Source organism: Cucurbita pepo, chromosome 4 (genome assembly GCF_057944985.1).
Source record: "Cucurbita pepo subsp. pepo isolate OVF chromosome 4, ASM5794498v1, whole genome shotgun sequence".
NCBI lineage: Eukaryota > Viridiplantae > Streptophyta > Magnoliopsida > Cucurbitales > Cucurbitaceae > Cucurbita > Cucurbita pepo.
Window position 1 is genome coordinate 9,263,386 of NC_141801.1, and position 20,625 is coordinate 9,284,010.

The 20,625-nt window shown below is 34.9% G+C and overlaps 4 protein-coding genes and 2 non-coding genes across 6 annotated transcripts; 4 read left to right on the top strand and 2 right to left on the bottom strand.

Annotated features, from left to right (window-relative positions):
• The first annotated feature begins 2,671 nt into the window (after nucleotides 1-2,671).
• LOC111793972 (aluminum-activated malate transporter 2-like) lies at nucleotides 2,672-6,386 on the top strand. The gene is made up of 6 exons (XM_023676066.2): nucleotides 2,672-3,020; nucleotides 3,925-4,065; nucleotides 4,487-4,759; nucleotides 5,188-5,285; nucleotides 5,363-5,509; nucleotides 5,849-6,386. Exons 1-6 carry the CDS (start codon nucleotides 2,741-2,743, stop codon nucleotides 6,257-6,259), a joined length of 1,350 nt encoding a protein of 449 aa, XP_023531834.2. The 5' UTR covers nucleotides 2,672-2,740; the 3' UTR covers nucleotides 6,260-6,386.
• A 3,080-nt stretch (nucleotides 6,387-9,466) lies between these two features.
• LOC111792951 (aluminum-activated malate transporter 2-like) lies at nucleotides 9,467-13,092 on the top strand. Its single transcript, XM_023674585.2, has 6 exons — nucleotides 9,467-9,762; nucleotides 10,437-10,577; nucleotides 10,675-10,947; nucleotides 11,051-11,157; nucleotides 12,181-12,327; nucleotides 12,426-13,092. The coding sequence occupies exons 1-6, from the start codon at nucleotides 9,489-9,491 to the stop codon at nucleotides 12,834-12,836; spliced, it is 1,353 nt and encodes a 450-aa protein (XP_023530353.2). The 5' UTR covers nucleotides 9,467-9,488; the 3' UTR covers nucleotides 12,837-13,092.
• A 741-nt stretch (nucleotides 13,093-13,833) lies between these two features.
• On the top strand, nucleotides 13,834-15,731 carry LOC111793485 (chlorophyll a-b binding protein 8, chloroplastic). Its single transcript, XM_023675389.2, has 3 exons — nucleotides 13,834-14,081; nucleotides 14,162-14,223; nucleotides 15,026-15,731. The coding sequence occupies exons 1-3, from the start codon at nucleotides 13,935-13,937 to the stop codon at nucleotides 15,639-15,641; spliced, it is 825 nt and encodes a 274-aa protein (XP_023531157.1). The 5' UTR covers nucleotides 13,834-13,934; the 3' UTR covers nucleotides 15,642-15,731.
• A 988-nt stretch (nucleotides 15,732-16,719) lies between these two features.
• LOC111793813 (uncharacterized) lies at nucleotides 16,720-17,438 on the top strand. The gene has a single exon (XM_023675861.2). The coding sequence runs from the start codon at nucleotides 16,790-16,792 to the stop codon at nucleotides 17,270-17,272; it is 483 nt and encodes a 160-aa protein (XP_023531629.1). The 5' UTR covers nucleotides 16,720-16,789; the 3' UTR covers nucleotides 17,273-17,438.
• A 341-nt stretch (nucleotides 17,439-17,779) lies between these two features.
• Nucleotides 17,780-17,851, bottom strand: TRNAG-UCC (transfer RNA glycine (anticodon UCC)). Its single transcript has one exon. It is a non-coding gene; the product is annotated as a tRNA-Gly (tRNA).
• Nucleotides 17,852-18,037: 186 nt separating this feature from the next.
• Nucleotides 18,038-18,109, bottom strand: TRNAG-UCC (transfer RNA glycine (anticodon UCC)). The gene has a single exon. It is a non-coding gene; the product is annotated as a tRNA-Gly (tRNA).
• Nucleotides 18,110-20,625: the final 2,516 nt, after the last annotated feature.

The following is a 20,625-nucleotide window of genomic DNA, read 5'->3' on the forward strand; positions in this document are numbered from 1 at the left end:
AAACATAATTTTTGCTATAACTTTCAAATGGCATATTTTTGTAAGCCCTTTTCAACAACGCATGTGAGAAGATATTGTAGCTTGTTTCTCATTTGGCATCTTATTATTCTTACAAAATTCCAAAAAGGGTTGTTGTATATATATGAAAGAGTACATGAATGATCTAAGATCTTATCCAAATGAGAGCGATTCTGAGGATAGTATGTTTAAGAAAGACTTAAAACAATGGAAAGTTAATTACTACATGTACCAACAATGTACACCTTTCTTTTCGTTGATTTAATCATAAGAACTCCGAAGTTAAGTGTTGTGAGATCCCATATCAGTTTGAGAGAGGAACGAAGCATTCCTTATAAGGGTGTGGAAACCTCCCTAGTAGACTTATTTTTAAAACCTTGAGAGAAACCTCAAAGATGACAATATCTGCTAGCGTGGGCTTGAGCTATTACAAATGGTATCAGAGCCAGGCACCGGGAGGTGTGCCAGTGTTAACGTTGGGCCTCCAAGTGGGGTGGATTGTGAGATCCCACATCGGTTGGAGAGGGGGAACGAAACATTTCTTATAAGGGTGTGGAAAAATCTCTCAAGTATTTTAAAAATCCAAAAGGGAAAGCTCAGAGAGTACAATATCTGCTAGCTAGCGGTGGGCTTCAGCTGTTATAAATGATATCAAAGCCAGGCACCCGGAGGTGTGCCAATGTTGACATTGGACCTCCAAGGGGAGTGGATTGTGAGATCCCACATTGGTTGGAGAGGGGAACGAAACATTCCTTATAACGGTGTGTTTTAAAAACTTTGAGAGAAAGTCCAAAGAGGACAATATAAATTTTCTTAGCAAACATGTGATTGAGGACAAAACACAGTGATCATGTTACAGAGGATGTAAGGAAATGTCAGGACATACAGAAGCCGAGTTCTTATCCAAATCGTGAATCGTGAATGTGAGATGTTACATATATAATACACTGTTCTTATTTATTAAGTTATATTTGAAAAAACTATTCCCAAGTACCCTTAGATCAACAAGTTAAATGAATGAAATATTTGAGAAAAGAGAACCTTGAAGGACATTATATAGAAGATGGACGGCCATAAACAAAACCAGCTAAAAAGGACATTAGGAAAATGTGAAGGGAGGCATATAGACAAAGCTGGTTGGCAAAGCAGCTGAGTTTTTGATGCCTCACCAGATTTTGCAGAGGGCAACATGATCGATCACCAAGTTTCATGGAATCAGAATATGTCAAATGTTTGATTCTTTCTTGCAAACTTGTAATGATTTTTGTTCTCTTTTTTTCCCCTTTCAAGTTGGGATTCATCTGATTTCAAAGCTCCTTTGTTCTATTAATTAATTTCCAACACAGAATATGAAAAAGTAATATGGGTTGGAAAGAAAATGGTACGATATTATTTTATCTAGTGTTTTTCTAGTTTCATTCCCAAAAACATTTGAGCTATACTCATGTTGATTGTTATAACGATTTAAATTAAGCTCAAGCTCACCACTAGTAGACTGCATCGATCCGTTATGTAGCACCGTTAGTCTCATAGTTTTAAACGTGCTTGTTAGGAAAAAGTTTCTACATCTTTATAAATAATGCTTTGTTTTCCTTTCCAACCAACGTGGGATTTTACAATCCACTCCCCTTAGAGACTCAACGTACTTGTTGGCACAGCACACAGTGTCTGACTCTGATACCATTTGTAACAGCCCAAGCTCAGTGCTCGTAGATATTGTCCGTTTTGACCTGTTACGTATCAATGTCAACCTCACAGTCTTAAAATGTATTTATTCGGGAGAGGTTTTCACACCCTTATAAGAAATGTTTTGTTCTCCTCTCTAATCAATATGGGATCTTGCATAATCTCTCTCGAGTCGATATCAAACTCATAGACATAGAAATGTGAATGTGCTTACAATATCATTGCATTGAGACCCCTTTTCTATATATGTGTGAACCCCTCCAAATCTTAAAGAAATGCTCAATGTTTTTGGGAATGAATATGGGTTGATTTGTGACTCTGATTGGTCAGTTGTGTGATTAAAATAGATATGATCAACTTTATAAAAGTTGAGTTTCAATGGCTGAAATTGATACCATATGGTTAAGGAATATATGCAATTGAACATAACCCTATAACCAACAGGAAGAGCCTCTCACTAATGGCTACAAAAATCTTAACTTTAAGTTTGCCTTTACCAGTCTAGTGAACAAATCTTCACATGTTCTTGATATGCTTTTCAAACAAAAAAAAAAAAAAAAAAAAAAACATATTTTTAAGTAAAACAATCAAAGCCCACCGCTAACAGACATTGTTCTCATTAAAACTTTTCATTTCAGGCTTCCCTCAAGATCGTTAAAATGCGTATGCCAGGAAGAGGTTTTCATACTTTTATAAAGAATATTTTCTTACGCTTATATACGCGCATAAAAAAGACATATCAAACACATACTCGATAACGAGACGTTTATGGATGACAACAGTCCCCGAGCTGGAGTGTTACATTTTCACACAATTTTCAAATAACCTTTCAATTTTGTTTGTTGTTTTTTACTTTTTAGGGTACAAAAGGAAGGAGACAACATAATTTTTTTTAATTTTTTTTTTTTTTTTGTATGTTATTATAAATAAGAGATATGCTCCAACACACAGTTGCCACAAAGCCATTGATTTCCATCTCTGATTAGCCAACACTTGTGCTTTTTTGTCTCTCTCTCTCTCTCTCTCTCAACAAGGCATGGAAATGGGGTCTGATGAAAAAGTAGGGCTAATGAGAAAAGGGTTTGAATGGGTGAAGAAATGGGTGATGGGGTTGGTGGCAAAGTTAGTGGAAGTTAGAAGCAAGGCAATAGCTTTGGGTAAAGATGATCCAAGAAGGGTTATTCATTCACTAAAACTAGGGCTTGCACTCACCATTGTCTCAATACTTTACTATTACAACCCACTTTATGCCAACTTTGGAGTTTCTGCAATGTGGGCTGTCATGACTGTTGTTGTTGTCTTTGAATTCTCTGTAGGTATGATCACTATTAAAACTTTTTCCTTTTTCACTCTCTTTTTCTTGTTCTTCGCTTTCAATTTTGAGCGAGTGTTACCTCTTTTTACACTTTTTTTCTGAGATCCCATATTAGTTGAGAGGAGAACGAAGCATTTTTTTATAAGAGTGTGGAAATCTCTCCCTAGTAGATGCGTGTGGGAGGAGAACGAAGCATTCTTTATAAGAGCGTGAAAACCTTTCCCTAGTAGACACGTGTGGGAGGAGAATGAAGCATTTTTTTATAAGGGTGTGGAAACCTCTCCCTAGTAGATGCGTGTGGGAGGAAAATGAAGCATTTTTTTATAAGGGTGTGAGAGGAGAACGAAGTTTACCCAGTAGATGCGTTTTAAAAACCTTGAGAGAAAGCTCGAAAGAGAATGTCGAAAGAAGACAAAATCTATTAGCGGTGGACTTGAATTGTTTGAAGCTTAGCCATGTGGGAAGATTTTTTTTTTACCACCAAGAAAAGCAAAATTCAAGAATCTCCCCCTATCTAGCTAGATTTTAATGGTCAGAAAGCAAGTTTTCTTGGATTTGTTCTAGTTAGCACACAGGTAAGTTTTAGCTTTAGACACACTTTTCAAGAAGATGACCTAAAAAGTTGTGTTTGGGCTCTCTATGATCAAAATGTTTTTGAAAATGGACGAGCACGTAACCTGAAGTTCTGTAACAGATGAAACACACCGTCAGCAGATATTATTTTTTTTTCCTTAAAATTTTTTAAAACGTGTCTACTAGAGAGAGATTTCCACACCCTTATTAAGAATGTTTCGTTATTTTTCCCAACTGACATGGAATCTCACCATTTCTAATTTTTTTTTAATGGATAATGACATGAAGATATTAGCCATGGAAGGTTGCTTATTATGATTCAAAATCCTCAGGGGCAACACTACGAAAAGGGTTGAATAGGACATTTGCAACACTATTTGCTGGTGCTTTAGGAGCTGGAGCTCATTATTTGGCTGCCTTATCCGGACATGTTGGCCAGCCAATCATAACCAGTATCTTTGTCTTTCTACTAGGTAAGAACACTAAAACATGACACAGCTAAAGAAATTGGACAAAAGTGTTTATATTTTACTTGTGTTTAAAGTGCTTAGGAACAACTAAAAGTGTTTTTATTTTAAAACATTGGTTAACTTTGATTAAAGGTGCTTTTCACCCATGAAAAACCCACTCCCTTTTCATCATTAATCATCTTTCAAAACCCTAATCCCCCAATTCATCCCTTTCCGAGATCCCAGGTTGATTAGAGAGGAGAACGAAATATTTTTTTTTCTAAGAGTATGAAAACTTTTCCCTAATAGACGCGTTTTAAAATCTGAGGCTGATAGCAATATGTAACGGGCCAAAACATACAATATTTGTCGATGGGCTTGAGCTGTTATATTTTTGGAGAGATTCGATCACATTAGAAGGACTAAATTGTTTTGTGTTGAACAGCGTGCATATTGACGTTTATGAGGTTCGTTCCGAGCATCAAAGCAAAATATGATTATGGAATGATGATAGGCATTTTAACATTTGCTTTGGTATCCATATCTGGCATTCAAGATGATGAAGTAGTTTTGCTTTTTGAGAAGAGGATTTCAACCATCTTCCTTGGTGTCTGCGTTTGTGTGCTTATTTCTATTTCCATTTCCCCAGTTTGGGCTGGTCAAGATCTCCACAATCGTATTGCTCTCAACATTGAAAACTTGGCCATCTTCTTGGAAGGTATATACTCATAATGTCTCAACGTAACAAAGTGACACGATTTCTTAAGAATTCGAGAGAAAAATAGAAGAAATTAGTCTCGGGATTAGGGTTTTTAAGATGTGCAACAAGACCCACCTCGTCTTTTATACAACCGTAGGAATACTGTTTCCTCGTTAATCTCTCGTAGACATTATACTCATGAACTAAATTTTTTCTCCGAAAACCCAATTCTCTCTCTCACTGAGAATTTCCGCTCTAATCCTAACAAAAATAAATGAAAATTTTCGCAAAAATGAATATTGGAATCAAAAGCATAAATGGGGACGGGAATGGAGACAGAAAAAGCTTACCCGTCTCCATCTCGTAGACATATCTAAGCATGTCATTTTAGTTCAAAAAATGGTTTGAATAGCAAGTAGTGAAGAAACTTTTGGAATATTTGACAGGATATGGATCAGTTGAATGCTTAAAAAGCTTACAAGATGAACAATTCACTCAAGAATATAAAAGTATTCTCAAATCAAGTGGCATTGAAGAGACATTGGTATATGCCTCCCTCTCTCACTCTCTCTCTCTCATTTCTCATATGTATTTATGAACTCATAGTGTCATTTTTTACAGTATAATTCTGCGAGATGGGAGCCCGGTCACGGATGTTTCCAGTTTCGTCATCCATGGAATCAGTACCTTAAAATCGGAGCTTTAACGTCCCAATGTGCCTTTAGAATTGATGCCCTTTGTCGCAATCTCTCTTCTTCTAATATTCAAGTAATCTCTCGCTCCTTTCGTAACTATTCTTTCTTAAAATATCGTTACTTAAAACTTTTAAATAGAGATGTTCATGGGTTAGATTGAATCAGGTTGAATTAAGACAATTTTTTAGACTCAGCTCAATAAATTTTTTCAATCCAAATAAGTTCATAATTGAACCTAACTCAACTCAAATAAATTTATACAAGCCGTGCTGGTTAAATTAGGTTGAACTTACCCCAACCCAAATAAGTTTATACAGACCGTATTAGTTAAATTGAGTTGATTAGGTATTTTTGGATCATCGAGTTTTATATCTCACCAACGGGGTTTCTCTAAGAGGCGCGATTGTGGCAGGTATCACAAAAGATTCAAACAGAAATCCAAGAGACATGCATGGAGATGAGCATGGAATCAGGGAAAGCACTGAGGCAGCTGGTTTCATCCATAAGGGAATTAACTCAACCAACTCAAGCACAAATCTACACACAAAACTCAAAATCAGCTGCCAAAAGGCTCAAAACCTCACTCAGATCATCACACTTCTGGGAAGATTGTGATTTCTTGACCCTTGTCCCGGCCGCCACGGTCGGGTTGCTGCTCGTCGACGTGGTCGAATGTACCGAGAAAATCTCAGAGGCTGTTCAAGAACTAGCCTCTTTGGCTCATTTCAAGAGTGGGAAGGCTGAGCCAATGCAAATTGAGAAGGAAAAAGTGCAGCCCAATATTGGTGTTTCTTTTGTTACAATACCAGTTAGTAGTGTGTGAATTTGAGAGTTGTAATTAGATGGAAATGAAACTAACATTAATCAGCTTGGATGAAGTTGATTTTGTTGGTTGATCTTCAAACAGAAGTAGAATGTTGTGTCAATTATTTTAATTTAAAAGTTCTCATTAGCCTCGACATTCATTCATTATCTTTACGTGGAAAAATGTTAAGAAAACGAGTGAGCATTTTTTAAAATGTTCAGTAAGTAGTCCCACTATTAGGATCGAAAAATGTAGATATGTACAACATTCAATATGACTGATGTGACCTAATTGCATGATTGGTTTTGAGCTCTACTTTCATTTTTTGGTATAATTGGATGCATAGTATTTTCTATACGTGACCCATGTACGTGCACATAAACTCACTAACTGAGCTTGAAACGTACCTTATAGGTCTGATTATGGGCTAGCACAAGAACATATAGCTGAAACTGGTGAAAAAGAAAGGAGTACGAAGATAACATATCATAAATGTACGCTTTCATGCAATATATGATTGGAAAAGTAATCTATGACTACATGAACATCACTCCATTATAGACTTAGAATTGAACTTTTATGCTGACAATTTATGTTCATAATTATAACGGGTCAAAGGTCTGTTTTACCTTATAGTTACATCTTTTCCTTGCGCCAGCATGAGGGTGGACACATTGTTCAAGTATCGAAACTACATGTCTACTTACCATATATATAATTAAGTGAATTTCATCGAGTAAGATTATGTTTTTAGCTCCGTGTTTGGACAAGTTTTTAAAATGGTAGGATTACTAAACCATTTACAAAAGTCATTCTCACTCATGCAGATCAAAGGACAAGCTATTACAGCAGTGGTTCATAACTCACTCACGATTTATCTTCTCAACTAACGAATTTATAAAACGAGATTAAATATTTCATGATCTAGTCTTATCACAGTAGCTTGTCTAAAAACCAATGGTTAACGTACGACATAACTTTATAATGGTCTACACTTGATTTCTTAAATGTTAGCATAAGCTTTTATTTTACCCCACAATTTTTGTTAACCATGGTGTAAAGTTAGATATAAGACCACATTTATTATAAAACTATAGTGTATAGCTTACTTCTAGACCATCATTAATGAAAACTATAGTTTATAAATACGTGTATTTATTTTTAACCACGGTTAGATCAACTCCTATAACATTAGACATAATTTTTAATCTCTAGAGAAATTGAAATAGAGCAACTACTACATTCATGACATGACTGTTAAGTGCAGAAACATTTATTTAAAATAATTTAAAAAACGATGTCATGGACTTAAACGTTCGTAATAAAAGCTTTAAAAAAAAATAGATGAAAATAAATAACGTGAAATATAAATAAAACAAAAAAATAATAAAATAATTCTGTGATCTAACCTAAGTGCTACAAAATAGACATAAATGTAATTACCTTAACGTAGGCTCCATAGTCTTCATCATGACGCCGCCAGAGTCATCTATACGAAATGTGTTACCTTTACCTAAAATGCAAGACCAGCACGTTGCTTGAGTAAGATACTCAATAAGTCCGCTATTTGTAAAAAGTATTAAATTTTGAATTTTTTTCATTAAAAAAGTTATTATGTCATGGTTTATGAGAATTGGTTAAGTGTTTGAGAGAACATTTATTTGAGGAAATTTCTATAGACGTTATTCTTTAGTTAATTGTTACTTAAAATTTAAGCATATTTTTGTTATTGACCTTATGTATTTATTACTTGCTTCAAATTGTTGGGCATACGACTCGTGAACATTTATTATGACACTCGACTAAAAAAAAGAATATATAAATGCATCGAAATCACATCCGAATGAGAACGATCTTGAAGATAGGATGACTATGAAAAACTTACCGGAAATGAAAGTTATTACTTATACGAACAAGGTGCACTTCTTTTTCAGTGCCTCAATCATATGAATTCCAAAATTAGGTGTGTTTTTGTGAAATTTCTTAAAATACATGTGAACGAGAGGACTCGTGTTTGGTCTGTGGGAATAGTCTTCACTCTTAAAAGCGATAAGTAATAACATGACCACGTAGCAAGAGATGCACGAGAATATTAAAGTGATTAGGTGTTTCAACCTCAATTGTGTGCATTGGTTAGTCAATGCTTGAGTTAATAATTGAAATTAATGAGTTCTTGGTGTTTTGGAAATTAATGCAATGGGATTGTTGAGCAAAATTAAATAAAAAGTAAAAACTACGACATTTATTTATGTATAGATTCTATATAGTTGAATTATGCTAAAAATGATACTTTTTGAGATGAATTAATAAAGTCTAATTTTAAAAAATTCACATACGTTCTCGTGGTAGCTCAAAATTATTGTTTTTATGCTACGCGTCCATACGTCTTTTTAACTCTTAAAAATAAATTAATGTCGGGTATATTTCAATTTTATAGGTTTGTTCTGGTTGAGTTTAAAAAATATATATAATTTTTATAAACGGTACGTGTCTGGACAGTGTAAGTGTTTAGAAGCCACATGTATTTTGGGCATGGATATTGACTTTTGAATGCAAATTAAATTTCAATTAAAAATAAATCATAATGAAGTTTGGATTCTTTACTTTAATGCATGGTTGTTAGTACACTGTCATAAGAAGGAAGTAGTATTTTCACGGTCGTGAGGAACCAGTTTTAAGTTCGAGTGTAACTATATTGGAGTTATCTCTAAGATAGTTTTGATAACGAAAGTAAAGAGGTTAATCCAACAAGGAGCCTGAGCCATATTGGCCACTGTCGTAGACATGAAAAAGGAAGAAAAGTCATTGCCTGTAGTATCGGTGGTGAATGAATTTCTCGATGTGTTTCCGAAGGAAGGGGGTTTTTGCATAGAGCTCGAACTGGGTACTAGTCCTATCTCCAAGACCCCATATCGCATGGCACAGGTGCAACTGTACGATTTGTTGAACAAGGGTTTTCATCCATCTAGCATATCCCCTCCAGATGCACTCGTTATTGCACCTTCGATCGAATAAAAACATATGAAAAACGGTACAGTTAATGTAAATGAATTGATACCGTGCGAAACAACAACCATTAAAACAATGTTGTCGATAATTCCATATCATTAAACATACATTTAATCATACATCAAATGGCATATGAGACATTTATTAAGAACAAGTTAAAAACATTTAGCTATAAAACCAAGAACATAAACCAACCAAAACCCACTTCCAAATCACCAAGCTCCATCTCTTTAAGATCATGGTGGAGGGATCTAAAGAGACCTTAGCCAATGATCACCATGGTTGGCTCAAAGCCAAAGCGTGGAAGTTGCAGCAAAAAATGGTTGAATTATCAAACAATATAACGAAGGTGGGGAAAGACGACCCCAGAAGAATAGTTCATTCTTTAAAGCTTGGATTAGCCATCACCACGGTCTCCTTGTTCTTCTATTTCGAGCCTATCTACGATGGCTTGGGCACGTCTTCGATATGGGCTATCATTACCGTTGTAGTCGTCTTCGAGTTTTCTGTAGGTAAGTTCTCGTACCAAGCATAGAGAGCTTGAATGACTCTAATAGGATTCTCAACCTAACTCTCTATTCTCGAGTTAATTTATTTTTTTTAATTATTTAGAAAAATTTTACTTATCCACTGTCAATGTCCCGTTAATAACTAAAATTTTATAAAATTCAAATATTAAACATTAACAAGCATGTGTCAAGATCTATTATTGTTCGTAACAATATTAAGAGTAGGGTTGGGTTGTGAACTCTATTTTCAGGTTAAACGGGTTGAGCCAACAAAAAAATCTCCAAATCGTGAACCAAACCAAATTTTCGATTTTTCAATATTTCAACCCAACTCAACTCAACTCTTATACAGTGGGTAGGGTAGTTCGAATTGTTCGAATCATGGAGTCGCATGAGCACTCTATTTTCCAATATTTAAAACAACATTCTTGTTTATTCATAAACATGTCTTACCTAGTAAAAAACACACAACTCAATGCTCATCTGATAAAAGTCAAAGCCCACTACTAGCAAATATTGTTCTCTTCAGGTTTTCCATTTCAGGCTTTCACTCAAGGTTTTTAAAACATGTCTAATAGGGAGTGATTTCCACACCTTTATAAATGGTGTTTCGTTCTCCTCTCCAACTAATGTGGGATCTCACGGTTAAGTTTTTTACGGTGATTTCTGAACAACAGGAGCAACGCTTGGAAAAGGAATGAATAGAGCAATAGCAACATTAATAGCTGGAGCTATAGGATTTGGAGCTCATTACATCACAAGCTTTACAGGAAATATTTGGCATCCCATATTACTTGGGATCTTGATATACACAATATGTAATAATATTACATAAACCTCCATGCATTCAATTCCATATATATATATATATTTCACCATTAACCATAAGAACAACACTTAAATTCTGTAATGCAGCTGCCACAGCCTCATATTGTCGATTCTTCCCCAAGCTGAAGGCCAAATATGATTATGGGCTTTTGATATTCATCTTGACATTCAATATGGTAGCATTGTCCGGTTTCAGAGATGATGAGATATTAAAACTTGCATGGCATAGGCTCGCCAACATTCTAGTGGGTGCCTTTATTGCTGTGGCTATTTGCATCTTTGTGCGACCTGTTTGGGCTGGTGCTGATCTTCATCGATTGGTTGCTACTAATATCGAAAACCTTGGGACATTCCTTGAAGGTGAATACGACTAGAACGATAATCTGAGACGATAGCTACGTTGTAACGATCGTGTCTGATGATTTTCTCGACTTTTTTGTTTGTTGATACTCGTTATTGGCAGGTTTTGGGATTGAGAATTTTGGAGCATGTCAAGGAGAGATGGTTGGAGGAGGGAGTGTGATGAAGTATAGAAGTGTTCTTTGTTCTAAACAAAATGAGGAAGCTTTGGTAAGTTTAGAAAAGATTTGTTAAGGTACTATTTTAAACCTAATTAATTATGATCTTAAGACTTTTTAAGTTTTGAATCAACTTATTAATTGTTCTTAATGTTGAATTAAAAGTAGTTGACTTGATTAGTGTTTATCAAAAGAAAAAAAGAGTTGACTAAATTATTGTTTTATTTAGGTTAGGAAATAGTGAAAATAAAGTTGGGAATTAAGCATTGCCCGCTTTACCCCGTTAGGTATCGTCGTCATAGTTTTAAAGAGGTTTTCATACCCTTATAAGAAATGTTTCGTTCCCCTCTCTAACCAAGGGTGAGATCTCACAATCCACCTCCTTGGGGACCAGCGTCCTCGTTGGCATACCGCCGGGTGTCTGGCTCTGATACTGTAACGACCCAGGCTCACCACTAGCAGATATTGTCCTCTTTGAGTTTTCCCTTTCGGGCTTCCCTTCAAGGCTTTAAAATGCGTCTTTCAGAGTTTCCAGCCTTCTCGCTGTTCCCGAAGGGCACCAGACGATGTGTCAGTAAGGACGCTGGGCCCCGAAGAGGGTTGGATTTAGATGGGGTCCCACATCGATTGGAGAAAGGAACGAGTGCCAGCGAGGACGTTGGGCCCCGAAAGGGGGTGGATTGTGATGTCCCACATTGGTTGGGGAGGAGAACAAAAACACCATTTAGAAGGGTGTGGAAACCTTCCCTTGGCAGAAGCGTTTTAAAGCCTTGAGGGGAAGCCCGAAAGGAAAAGCCCAAAGAGGACAATATCTGCTAGCGGTGGGCCTAGGTCGTTACAGATACTATTTGTAACACCACAAACTCACCGCTAACAAATATTGTTCGCTTTAGCCCATTCAGCATTCCTTATAGGTATGTGTGATACGTAACGGATCAAAGCTATTTGCTAGCATTGAGCTTTAACTATTACACTTTTTTTTTTCCCTCAAATCCCATGATTTTTTTTTTTTCGAAAAATTTACTCGGATTATAAGTACTAAATTTCGAGTTAACGAGTTAAATCTGGTGTGTAGGCTTACCAAGCTACATGGGAGCCTCCACATGGAAAATTCAGACTTTGTCATCCTTGGAAACAATATCAGAAGATTGGTACCTTATCAAGGGACTGTGCCTATTGCTTCGAAATTCTTAACCGCTACCTCAACACGGACCAAATTCAAGTACGTCGATTATTTGAAAAAATAAAGTTTTACTAAACTTTTAATTTCATTCAAATAATATCTAAGGTGAATGAGAGATAATTGTCCTCTTTCTATAGTTACCCTTAGAAATTCAAAGGCAATACCAAGAGCAATGCGTACAAGTATGCATTGAATCAAGTAAAGCTTTGAAGGCCATGGCTAAGGCATTAAGAGATATAGTTCCACCGGCCTTGGCCAAGTCCCACATCGAGATAGCAAAAAAGACGGCTGGTGAGCTCAAGCTTCTTATAGCGAGTAGCCACTTTCATGGCAATATGAATATGGTATCAACCACAACTTTGATTTTACTACTCATTGATTCCTTCTCTTGTGTGGAGAAGATTGTTGATTCTATTCATGAGTTGGTTTCGCTTGCTCGGATGAACACTGCGCTGCAGAAGTCCGATGTAACGTCGACCGACCAAAAGGGTTCGGGTGATAAGGCTTCGTCACAACCTCATCATATTGTTACCATTGCTCAAAGTTAATTTGCTGAGTAGGGAATGCGAAATTTAAGTGTTCTATCCGTTCTTGTTTATGATTTTTATTTTTTTGTTTTTGTAGAAATAAGTTTGTTGAATAGTTTTATGCATTAATCTTTACTAGTAAAATTATCTCGATTTGCTAGGACCCATATTTGGATATTAATTAAGAGTCTACAAGTAGACTCCTTCCTAAAAATCATTAATAATATGATGAAGTCTTATCACGAGAACCCTTTTGCTCAATCAGCATCAGCATCACATCGGACTTCGCAATGTTCAGAGCCGAGCAAGCAAAACCAACTCATGAATAGAATCAACACACAAGAGAAGGTTAACATACAAGGAGATCATATTCAAAAAAGTAATCTAAAAGGTCTATACTAAATAGATAACGTTGAATTTCTCATCCCGATAACACTATTGATATGACTCGCTTTGTTATTGTTACAAATATTTGTATCAAATTGTTCCTATAAAGTATGTGAATGAGGTCTCGTATGCAATAAGTATGTATAAGACTCGACCACAAAAATTTGTTAATTAAGAACACGAGTTATAACTTTTTTGTACGTGGGCTAAGAGTAATTTTTTTGGAATTGATTTAATAAGTCTAATAAATCAAATAGAAAATTGAAAACATGATTTCACCGGATGAAATGAAGTTCTTTTAAGCACTAATTTTAGGATTTGTACGACGGGTCAAACCCTAAACCCGTAAAGAATCAACTTACACATATTTATAAACGGGACTTGTCATATAGTGCATAAGAGTGTAACTCTAGATTAAGGTAACTAAATTCCAATGGCCACGTGGAAAATGGAGGTGATAATTAAGAAAACACAGGAGTAGAGAAATGGATGACAATATCTCTTATCTGCAATCATGAGATCCACGTGGAGAGTTGTAATTGGGCAGTGAGATCCCAGCCCAATCCAAAACCTGGGACATGTCGAATCTGAACCAGAATTTAGATTCTAGCTCCCTTCTCTCTCCAACCAGTGGCTTATCTCTTTCCTTCCTATTTCCATTTTAGCCTTCTTCCCTCTCCTCTCGCATCACTCCACTGCCCATTTTGAAGCCTGCTTCTCTGCAACAAAGCTATGGCCACTCAGGCTCTTGTTTCATCCTCGTCTTTGACCTCTTCAGTGGGCGCTGCCAGACAGCGATTAGGACCAAAGCCCTCCCTTGGTTCCTCCAGAAAGGCAGCTTCTTTCGTTGTTAGAGCTGAAGCCACTCCTCCTGTTAAGGTAATGAATAAGATATTAATTACTTGTTCTTATTCGTCCGAGTTGGTTTAGTTGTGATCTAATGTTTGTTATCGTTGCAGCAAGGAGCTAACAGACAATTATGGTTCGCTTCTAAACAAAGTCTTACGTATTTGGATGGAAGGTATATTAAACCGTTGTTCGGAAAGAATCTTTGATTTCGGTGTGATTTAATAAACTTGACTTAGTAAAAGAAGTTTTTGACTCGAAAGAAAGTTTAGGAAATTTGTTAACGTCTTCTCTGATATAAATACTCGAGATGTATGCTCTTTTTACACCAACAAAGAGAATAAAGGCTTAAGATTTCTTTGTTTCAAAAGATCTCTCCCCTCTTATTTTATTGTTTTATTTGTTTCGACATATTTGGATCGTGGGTCGTATCTAACATTATTGTTTCTTATTCTTAGAAACATGATAAACGAGTGTCTTAAATTGTAAAATCTTCACGCAGTATGAAACTAAGTCATGTGATTTAAATTACTTGGTTTGATTGATAGTCTTTCGGGCGATTAAGGATTTGATCCATTGGGACTATCAGACCCTGTTCTTTTTGTTCTTTTGTTCGTTTTGACGTATTTTAATCATGGGTCATATCCAACATTCATGTCTCATGTTTTTAAAAACATGACAAACGAGTATCTTAAATGGTAAAAGCTTCACGGGATCTAAAACTAAGTCATGTGATTTGAATTATTTGGTTTGATTGATAGTCTTCTGGGCGATTAAGGATATGATCTATTGGGACTATCAGACTTTGTTTTTTTTGTTCTTATATTTGTTTCGACATATTTCGATCATGGATCATATCCAACATTCATGTCTCCTGTTCTTAGAAACATGACAAACGAGTGTCTTAAATAGTAAAAGCTTCCCAGGATATGAAACTAAGTCGTGTGATTTGAATTACTTGTTTTGATTGATTATAGTCTTCCGGGCGATTACGGGTTCGATCCATTGGGACTATCAGACCCCGAGGGCACAGGAGGGTTCATCGAGCCGAAATGGTTGGCATACGGCGAGGTGATCAACGGGAGGTTCGCGATGTTAGGAGCCGCTGGAGCCATTGCCCCAGAGATCTTTGGATCACTAGGGTTAATCCCACCAGAAACAGCCCTCCCATGGTTCAAAACTGGAGTGATCCCACCAGCAGGGACCTACAACTACTGGGCAGACCCCTACACACTGTTTGTGCTTGAGATGGCTCTAATGGGTTTTGCTGAACACAGAAGATTTCAAGATTGGTACAACCCAGGATCCATGGGAAAGCAATACTTTTTAGGGTTAGAGAAGTTCTTGGGTGGGTCAGGTGACCCTGCTTACCCAGGTGGCCCCTTGTTCAACCCTTTAGGGTTTGGGAAAGATGAGAAATCAATGAAGGAATTGAAGCTGAAGGAGATCAAGAATGGGAGGCTTGCAATGTTGGCTATCTTGGGTTACTTCATACAAGGCCTTGTCACTGGCGTTGGCCCTTACCAAAACCTTTTGGATCACTTGTCTGACCCTGTCAACAACAACGTTTTGACAAGCCTCAAGTTCCACTAGAATGGGATGTGTGATTTGTAATTTGTGTATTATAAACTTGTCTCCCACTCTCTATTGTAGCATGAATTGAGGATAAACTTTTCTGTGATACCCTTCTGATGTTCTTCATCGTAAGAATATTGCGAGATAGCTCGACTCATCGATTTCGTTTTCTTTTATTAGAGTTGATCGTATATATGCTACCTAATTCAATCATTCAAGACAAATATGAGTCTATGATAATAACAATTGAGGGCAATTCAATTATCGTTACATGCTCATAAGATAAATGCAATAAGAAAAGAATACTCGGATTAGAAAATTGTATGAGGCCTGTGTTATAGCGGAAGTGGAAGCAAGATCGATTGCACTCACACACCTACAAACAGAAATTAATCAAAGAGACACAGATTTTACGTGGTTTAGAGAGAAGAAACTTCACTACATCGACGAGTAGCCTCACAGAAGGTTAAGAGTTTTCATTTTGAGGTTATATAATGTGTCATGCATGTTATTTTTGTAAGATAGACTTCGAAAATATATTAAAAGAAGTATTTGTGCTCCCTTTAGCTAATGGCTAAGTTTCTTTCCAATTCTACGTAGGTTAGGTGGTATGTAGAATCATTCAAGCTCGACAAGATCAATCTTGCTTATGGAGTGATTCGAATCTCAAACAAGTGTTTTTGCCTTGAGATATTCAATGAACAAAGTTAATTCGAATCTTACTTCCCTTTGAGTTGATTCCTTATTTTATCACCACCACTTGTAGATATTGTCTGTTTTAGCTCATTACTTATCGTCCTAAACCTCATGGTTTTAAAATGCTTCTACTTGCGAGAGGTTTTCACACTCGAATAATTCGTTCTCTTCTCCAACCGATGTGGGATCTCACAATCCACCCCCTTGTTGGCTCATCGATGAGTGTCTGGCTCTAATACCATTTTAAAATATGAAGAGATTTCTACACGTTTGAATCGGGATCCCGATTCAGGGGAATCTTCCCTTAGCTTCTTGAAACAAACAAGTAATTTCATTTCAATGAGGGCATAATGGAGGGTAAGACTTCCTTTAATTCCTTGAGTTTTCAAGTGCAAGAAGAAAGTTGAGCCTATAAAAGTTATTAGCGAAGAAAATTGTTGAACTCCGCCGCACCTCAAACCTCCCCATCAATGGCTTCCCTCTCCCGATTCTCACTTCTCCTTCTAATTCTCACCATTACCGCCCAAACCCATCTCGCCTCTTCCGTAAGGGACATCGCCCTCAACTCAACAGACATCCACGAGCTTTTGCCCCTTTACGGTTTTCCAAAGGGTCTCTTACCCAACAATGTCAAGTCCTACACGCTCTCTGCCGATGGTAGCTTCGAAATCGAACTCGAAAGCGAGTGTTATGTGAAGTTCGATCTGTTGGTGTATTACGATAAGATAGTGAAAGGGAAATTGAGGTATGGGTCTGTGGCGGATGTTTCTGGAATTGAAGCAAAGAAGCTGTTCTTGTGGGTCTCTGTTACAGGAATCGAGGCTAATCAGGGCTCTGGAACCATTGATTTTTATGTTGGGGTTTTGTCGGAGACTTTGCCGGCTCAACAGTTCCAGAAGATTCCTGCATGTACGCGGAAGGCTTGCCTTGGAGAAAGAACAGAGGCTATGTGAGGTAGTCTTGCTTCTTTCTTGGATTTGTCTGCTTTGATGAACACTTGTCCATGTTTGATCTGTTCTGTGATGAAATGATGTTTGATCTTTATGTGCTTACTTCTTTCATCACAAATTGGGTTTTTGGGAAGTGCAATTGTTGTCTGATTTTGTTGAGGAGATTTAAGTTCTTGTAGCATCATTCTGTATCCAAAATACTTGACAATTGGTTGTAGAAAAAGAAGTATAGTTAGCTTTGGTTGTTGTCAAGACTACAATGTCTTTGATGCGCCCATGAAACTGCCCGAGCTCCCCGCTAACCGATATTGTCCGCTTAGACATGTATGGTCCAATATTGTCTCTCATACCCATCATACCCATCTGCTAAGGAGGCTTCCACAGGAGCAGGTTCTTAGGTTTCCATGTCAAATGAGATGGTGGTTTGTTGCAGGGAGCTTGGAAGGCAATTATTCTCTGTGTTCTTTGTGGAACAAAAGTAAATTCGAATTGAGAGCTAGGAAGTAAGTTTGCGTTTGCCGGGAGTCAAACCCGAGTCTATTGCTTGGAAGGCAATTATCCTAACCATTGGACTACAAACGCCTTATTGTTTGTACTTTCGTAGTTAAGATCTCTCTGTGGAACAAAAGTAAGTTCGACTTTGACTCATACTTCTCAACTATTAAAAGGATATCACAAAAGAAAAGGTCAAACTCGAGTCTGATATTGATGCCTGATACGGAAGGTCGAGATGAAATGGAACCACAATTGAGAGCTAGGAGGTTAGTTTGCGTTTGCCGAGAGTCGAACCCAAGTCTATTGCTTGGAAGGCAATTATCCTAACCGTTGGACTACAAACGCCTTATTGTTTGAACTTTTGTAGTTAAGATCTCTCTATGGAACAAAAGTAAGTTCGACTTTGACTCCCGACAAACGTAAATTGCTATTAATGCATAGTTCAAAACTATTAAAATATCAAAGAAAAAGACAAACCCAAGTCACCTATCAACCCAACTAGATTAAAAAAAAATAGATTTTAGATTTTATATCTTATATTCAAGATTTGTGAGATTTTAGTAAAGCGTGCAGCGGATAAATAGATTTTTCTTAAATAATTAAAAAAAACAACTAGATAACAACCTAACGTGGAAACAGAGGGTATAGTTAAATTGGGTTGTGAACTCGGTGTCCAGGTTGCTCGGGTCACTAACCTAACCAATTCAAAATTTTGAATTGGCTCAACAGGGTCACGTTCTATGTTCTATTTTTGTTAGATGAATTAAAATGGACGAGTTTAAACTATTTTTCAAACTTTAGAAACTAAAAATATTATTTTAAAACTTTAGGCACCAAATAAATAGGAAACTATTTAACAAAAATGTTAAAAATAAATAAATAAAGTCAAAGTGTGTGTGTGCGGTTGATGTTTGAGGGGAACATATCGCACCGTATCCATTTTTAATTTGAATGCCAAGTGGATCCTTTATTTAATTTAATTTAATTTAATTTAATTTAATCCAATTTCTTGAAATTAAAAAATAATATATATATATATATATATATATATCAGCGTTGCGTAAAGCTACACACCGAACCCCATAAAGAAAGGAATAGAATTTTGGAATTTTCTTTTTTTTAAAATACATTTATTGCGTCAGCTCCAAAAGTGCTGACTTGGATTTTTCTATTTTTCTCTTTTTCCTTTTTTGCTCAACCTAAATATTTTTAAGAATTATTTTCATTTTTAATTATAAGTTTTTATCGAAAATTAAATAGTTTTAAAACTAAAAAAAAATTATAGAATTATTATTTTCAAAAATAAAAAACAATTCTTTGTTATTATTAATGTGTCATTTATTTGATTATTAATTAATTTGATTAAATGTATATTAATCTAAAATTAATTTCTTAGAAATAGAGTAGGTAATTAAAGAGTTTTTTTTTTTTTCAAAAAAGGAAATATTTCATTTAATAATATGAAAAGAAATTCAATCCTTACATCATCAATAATTCTTTGGTTTTTAAAAATCATTCCGTTTTCTACCCATTTTTTTATTATTTTAAGAAAATATTTGGACTTTTAGTCAAATTTCAAAAATAAATATTATTTTATTAATTTATTAATTATAATAAAAGAAAAAAATATCTTTTAAGTAATAGTAGTACGCATAAATTTAGTTTTTTTTTTAATAATCAAATAAAAAATTAAACAATCATGGAACAATTTTAATTATTTAAATTTTTTATTTAGGTTGCTTTTGAAATTAAAAAACTTTTATGGCTTTAATTACAATGAAGATCTAGAGTGCCTAATTCATTTATTTTACGTTAAATTGAAGTTTTTTTTTTTTTTTTTTTTTTTACTCTAAATTAAATATCTAATATTTTTAAAAATAAATTTATTAGGTTATTGGATTTTTAAAATATTTAATAAACTCATATTCTTTTATCTATAAAATATTTGACATTGCCTATTTATATGTCATTATAATTTTTTTAAATAATTTATTTAATCTTAGATTTAGTATTTAATAATTATATAAAATTTTAAAAATGTTGAATACGTCTATTAGAGGCATATTAACACAAATTTAAAAGTTCAAGAACGAGTAATTCTTTCTTGAAAAAAAAATTATAATTTCTTGTTATATTTATGAGTACAAACAAATTTTAATAGGGTCGAACTTATCATTAACCAATTTTAACCTAATTTCATTCTTTAAAATAAATTTTCGACCAATTTTAAAATTTTAGAAAATAATAATTTTAATAAATGTTAAAATATAAATAACCAAATCGAGTTTAGGGTTTATACTAAATTGAAAAAAAAAAACCATATTTATTTAAAATTATATATATACATAATAGGGTTTATATTAAATTTTCAATTCATTTTTAAAAAATGTAAAATATTTATTTGTTAAAAAATGTCTGAATATTTACATTTTATGGATATTTTTATAAACAATATATATATATATATATATATTATAACAAAGCACAAGAGGAATGAATGAAAATGGTTACAAGTACACGTGTTAATGACGACAACGCCAATCGACACCCCATATTTGGGGTTGTAGAGTCACGATGTGGGCCACCACCTCATATCATCCAAATAATAATAATAATAATAATAATAAAATGCTACATAAATATTAAAATAGTACTAAATTTTCATAATTTTTTAAAACCATCATAAATTAAATTAAAAGAAAAAACTTTTAAAAAAATTCTTTAGAATATAGCAAAGAGTTAATATTTTGCTTTTAAAATAGTTTCAACAATAATTTTCTAATTTTTAAAATGGTTTAAAAAATATTCTCTAATTTTTTAATTAAACTTTAAAAATATTCTGAACGTCTAAAAAAATATTT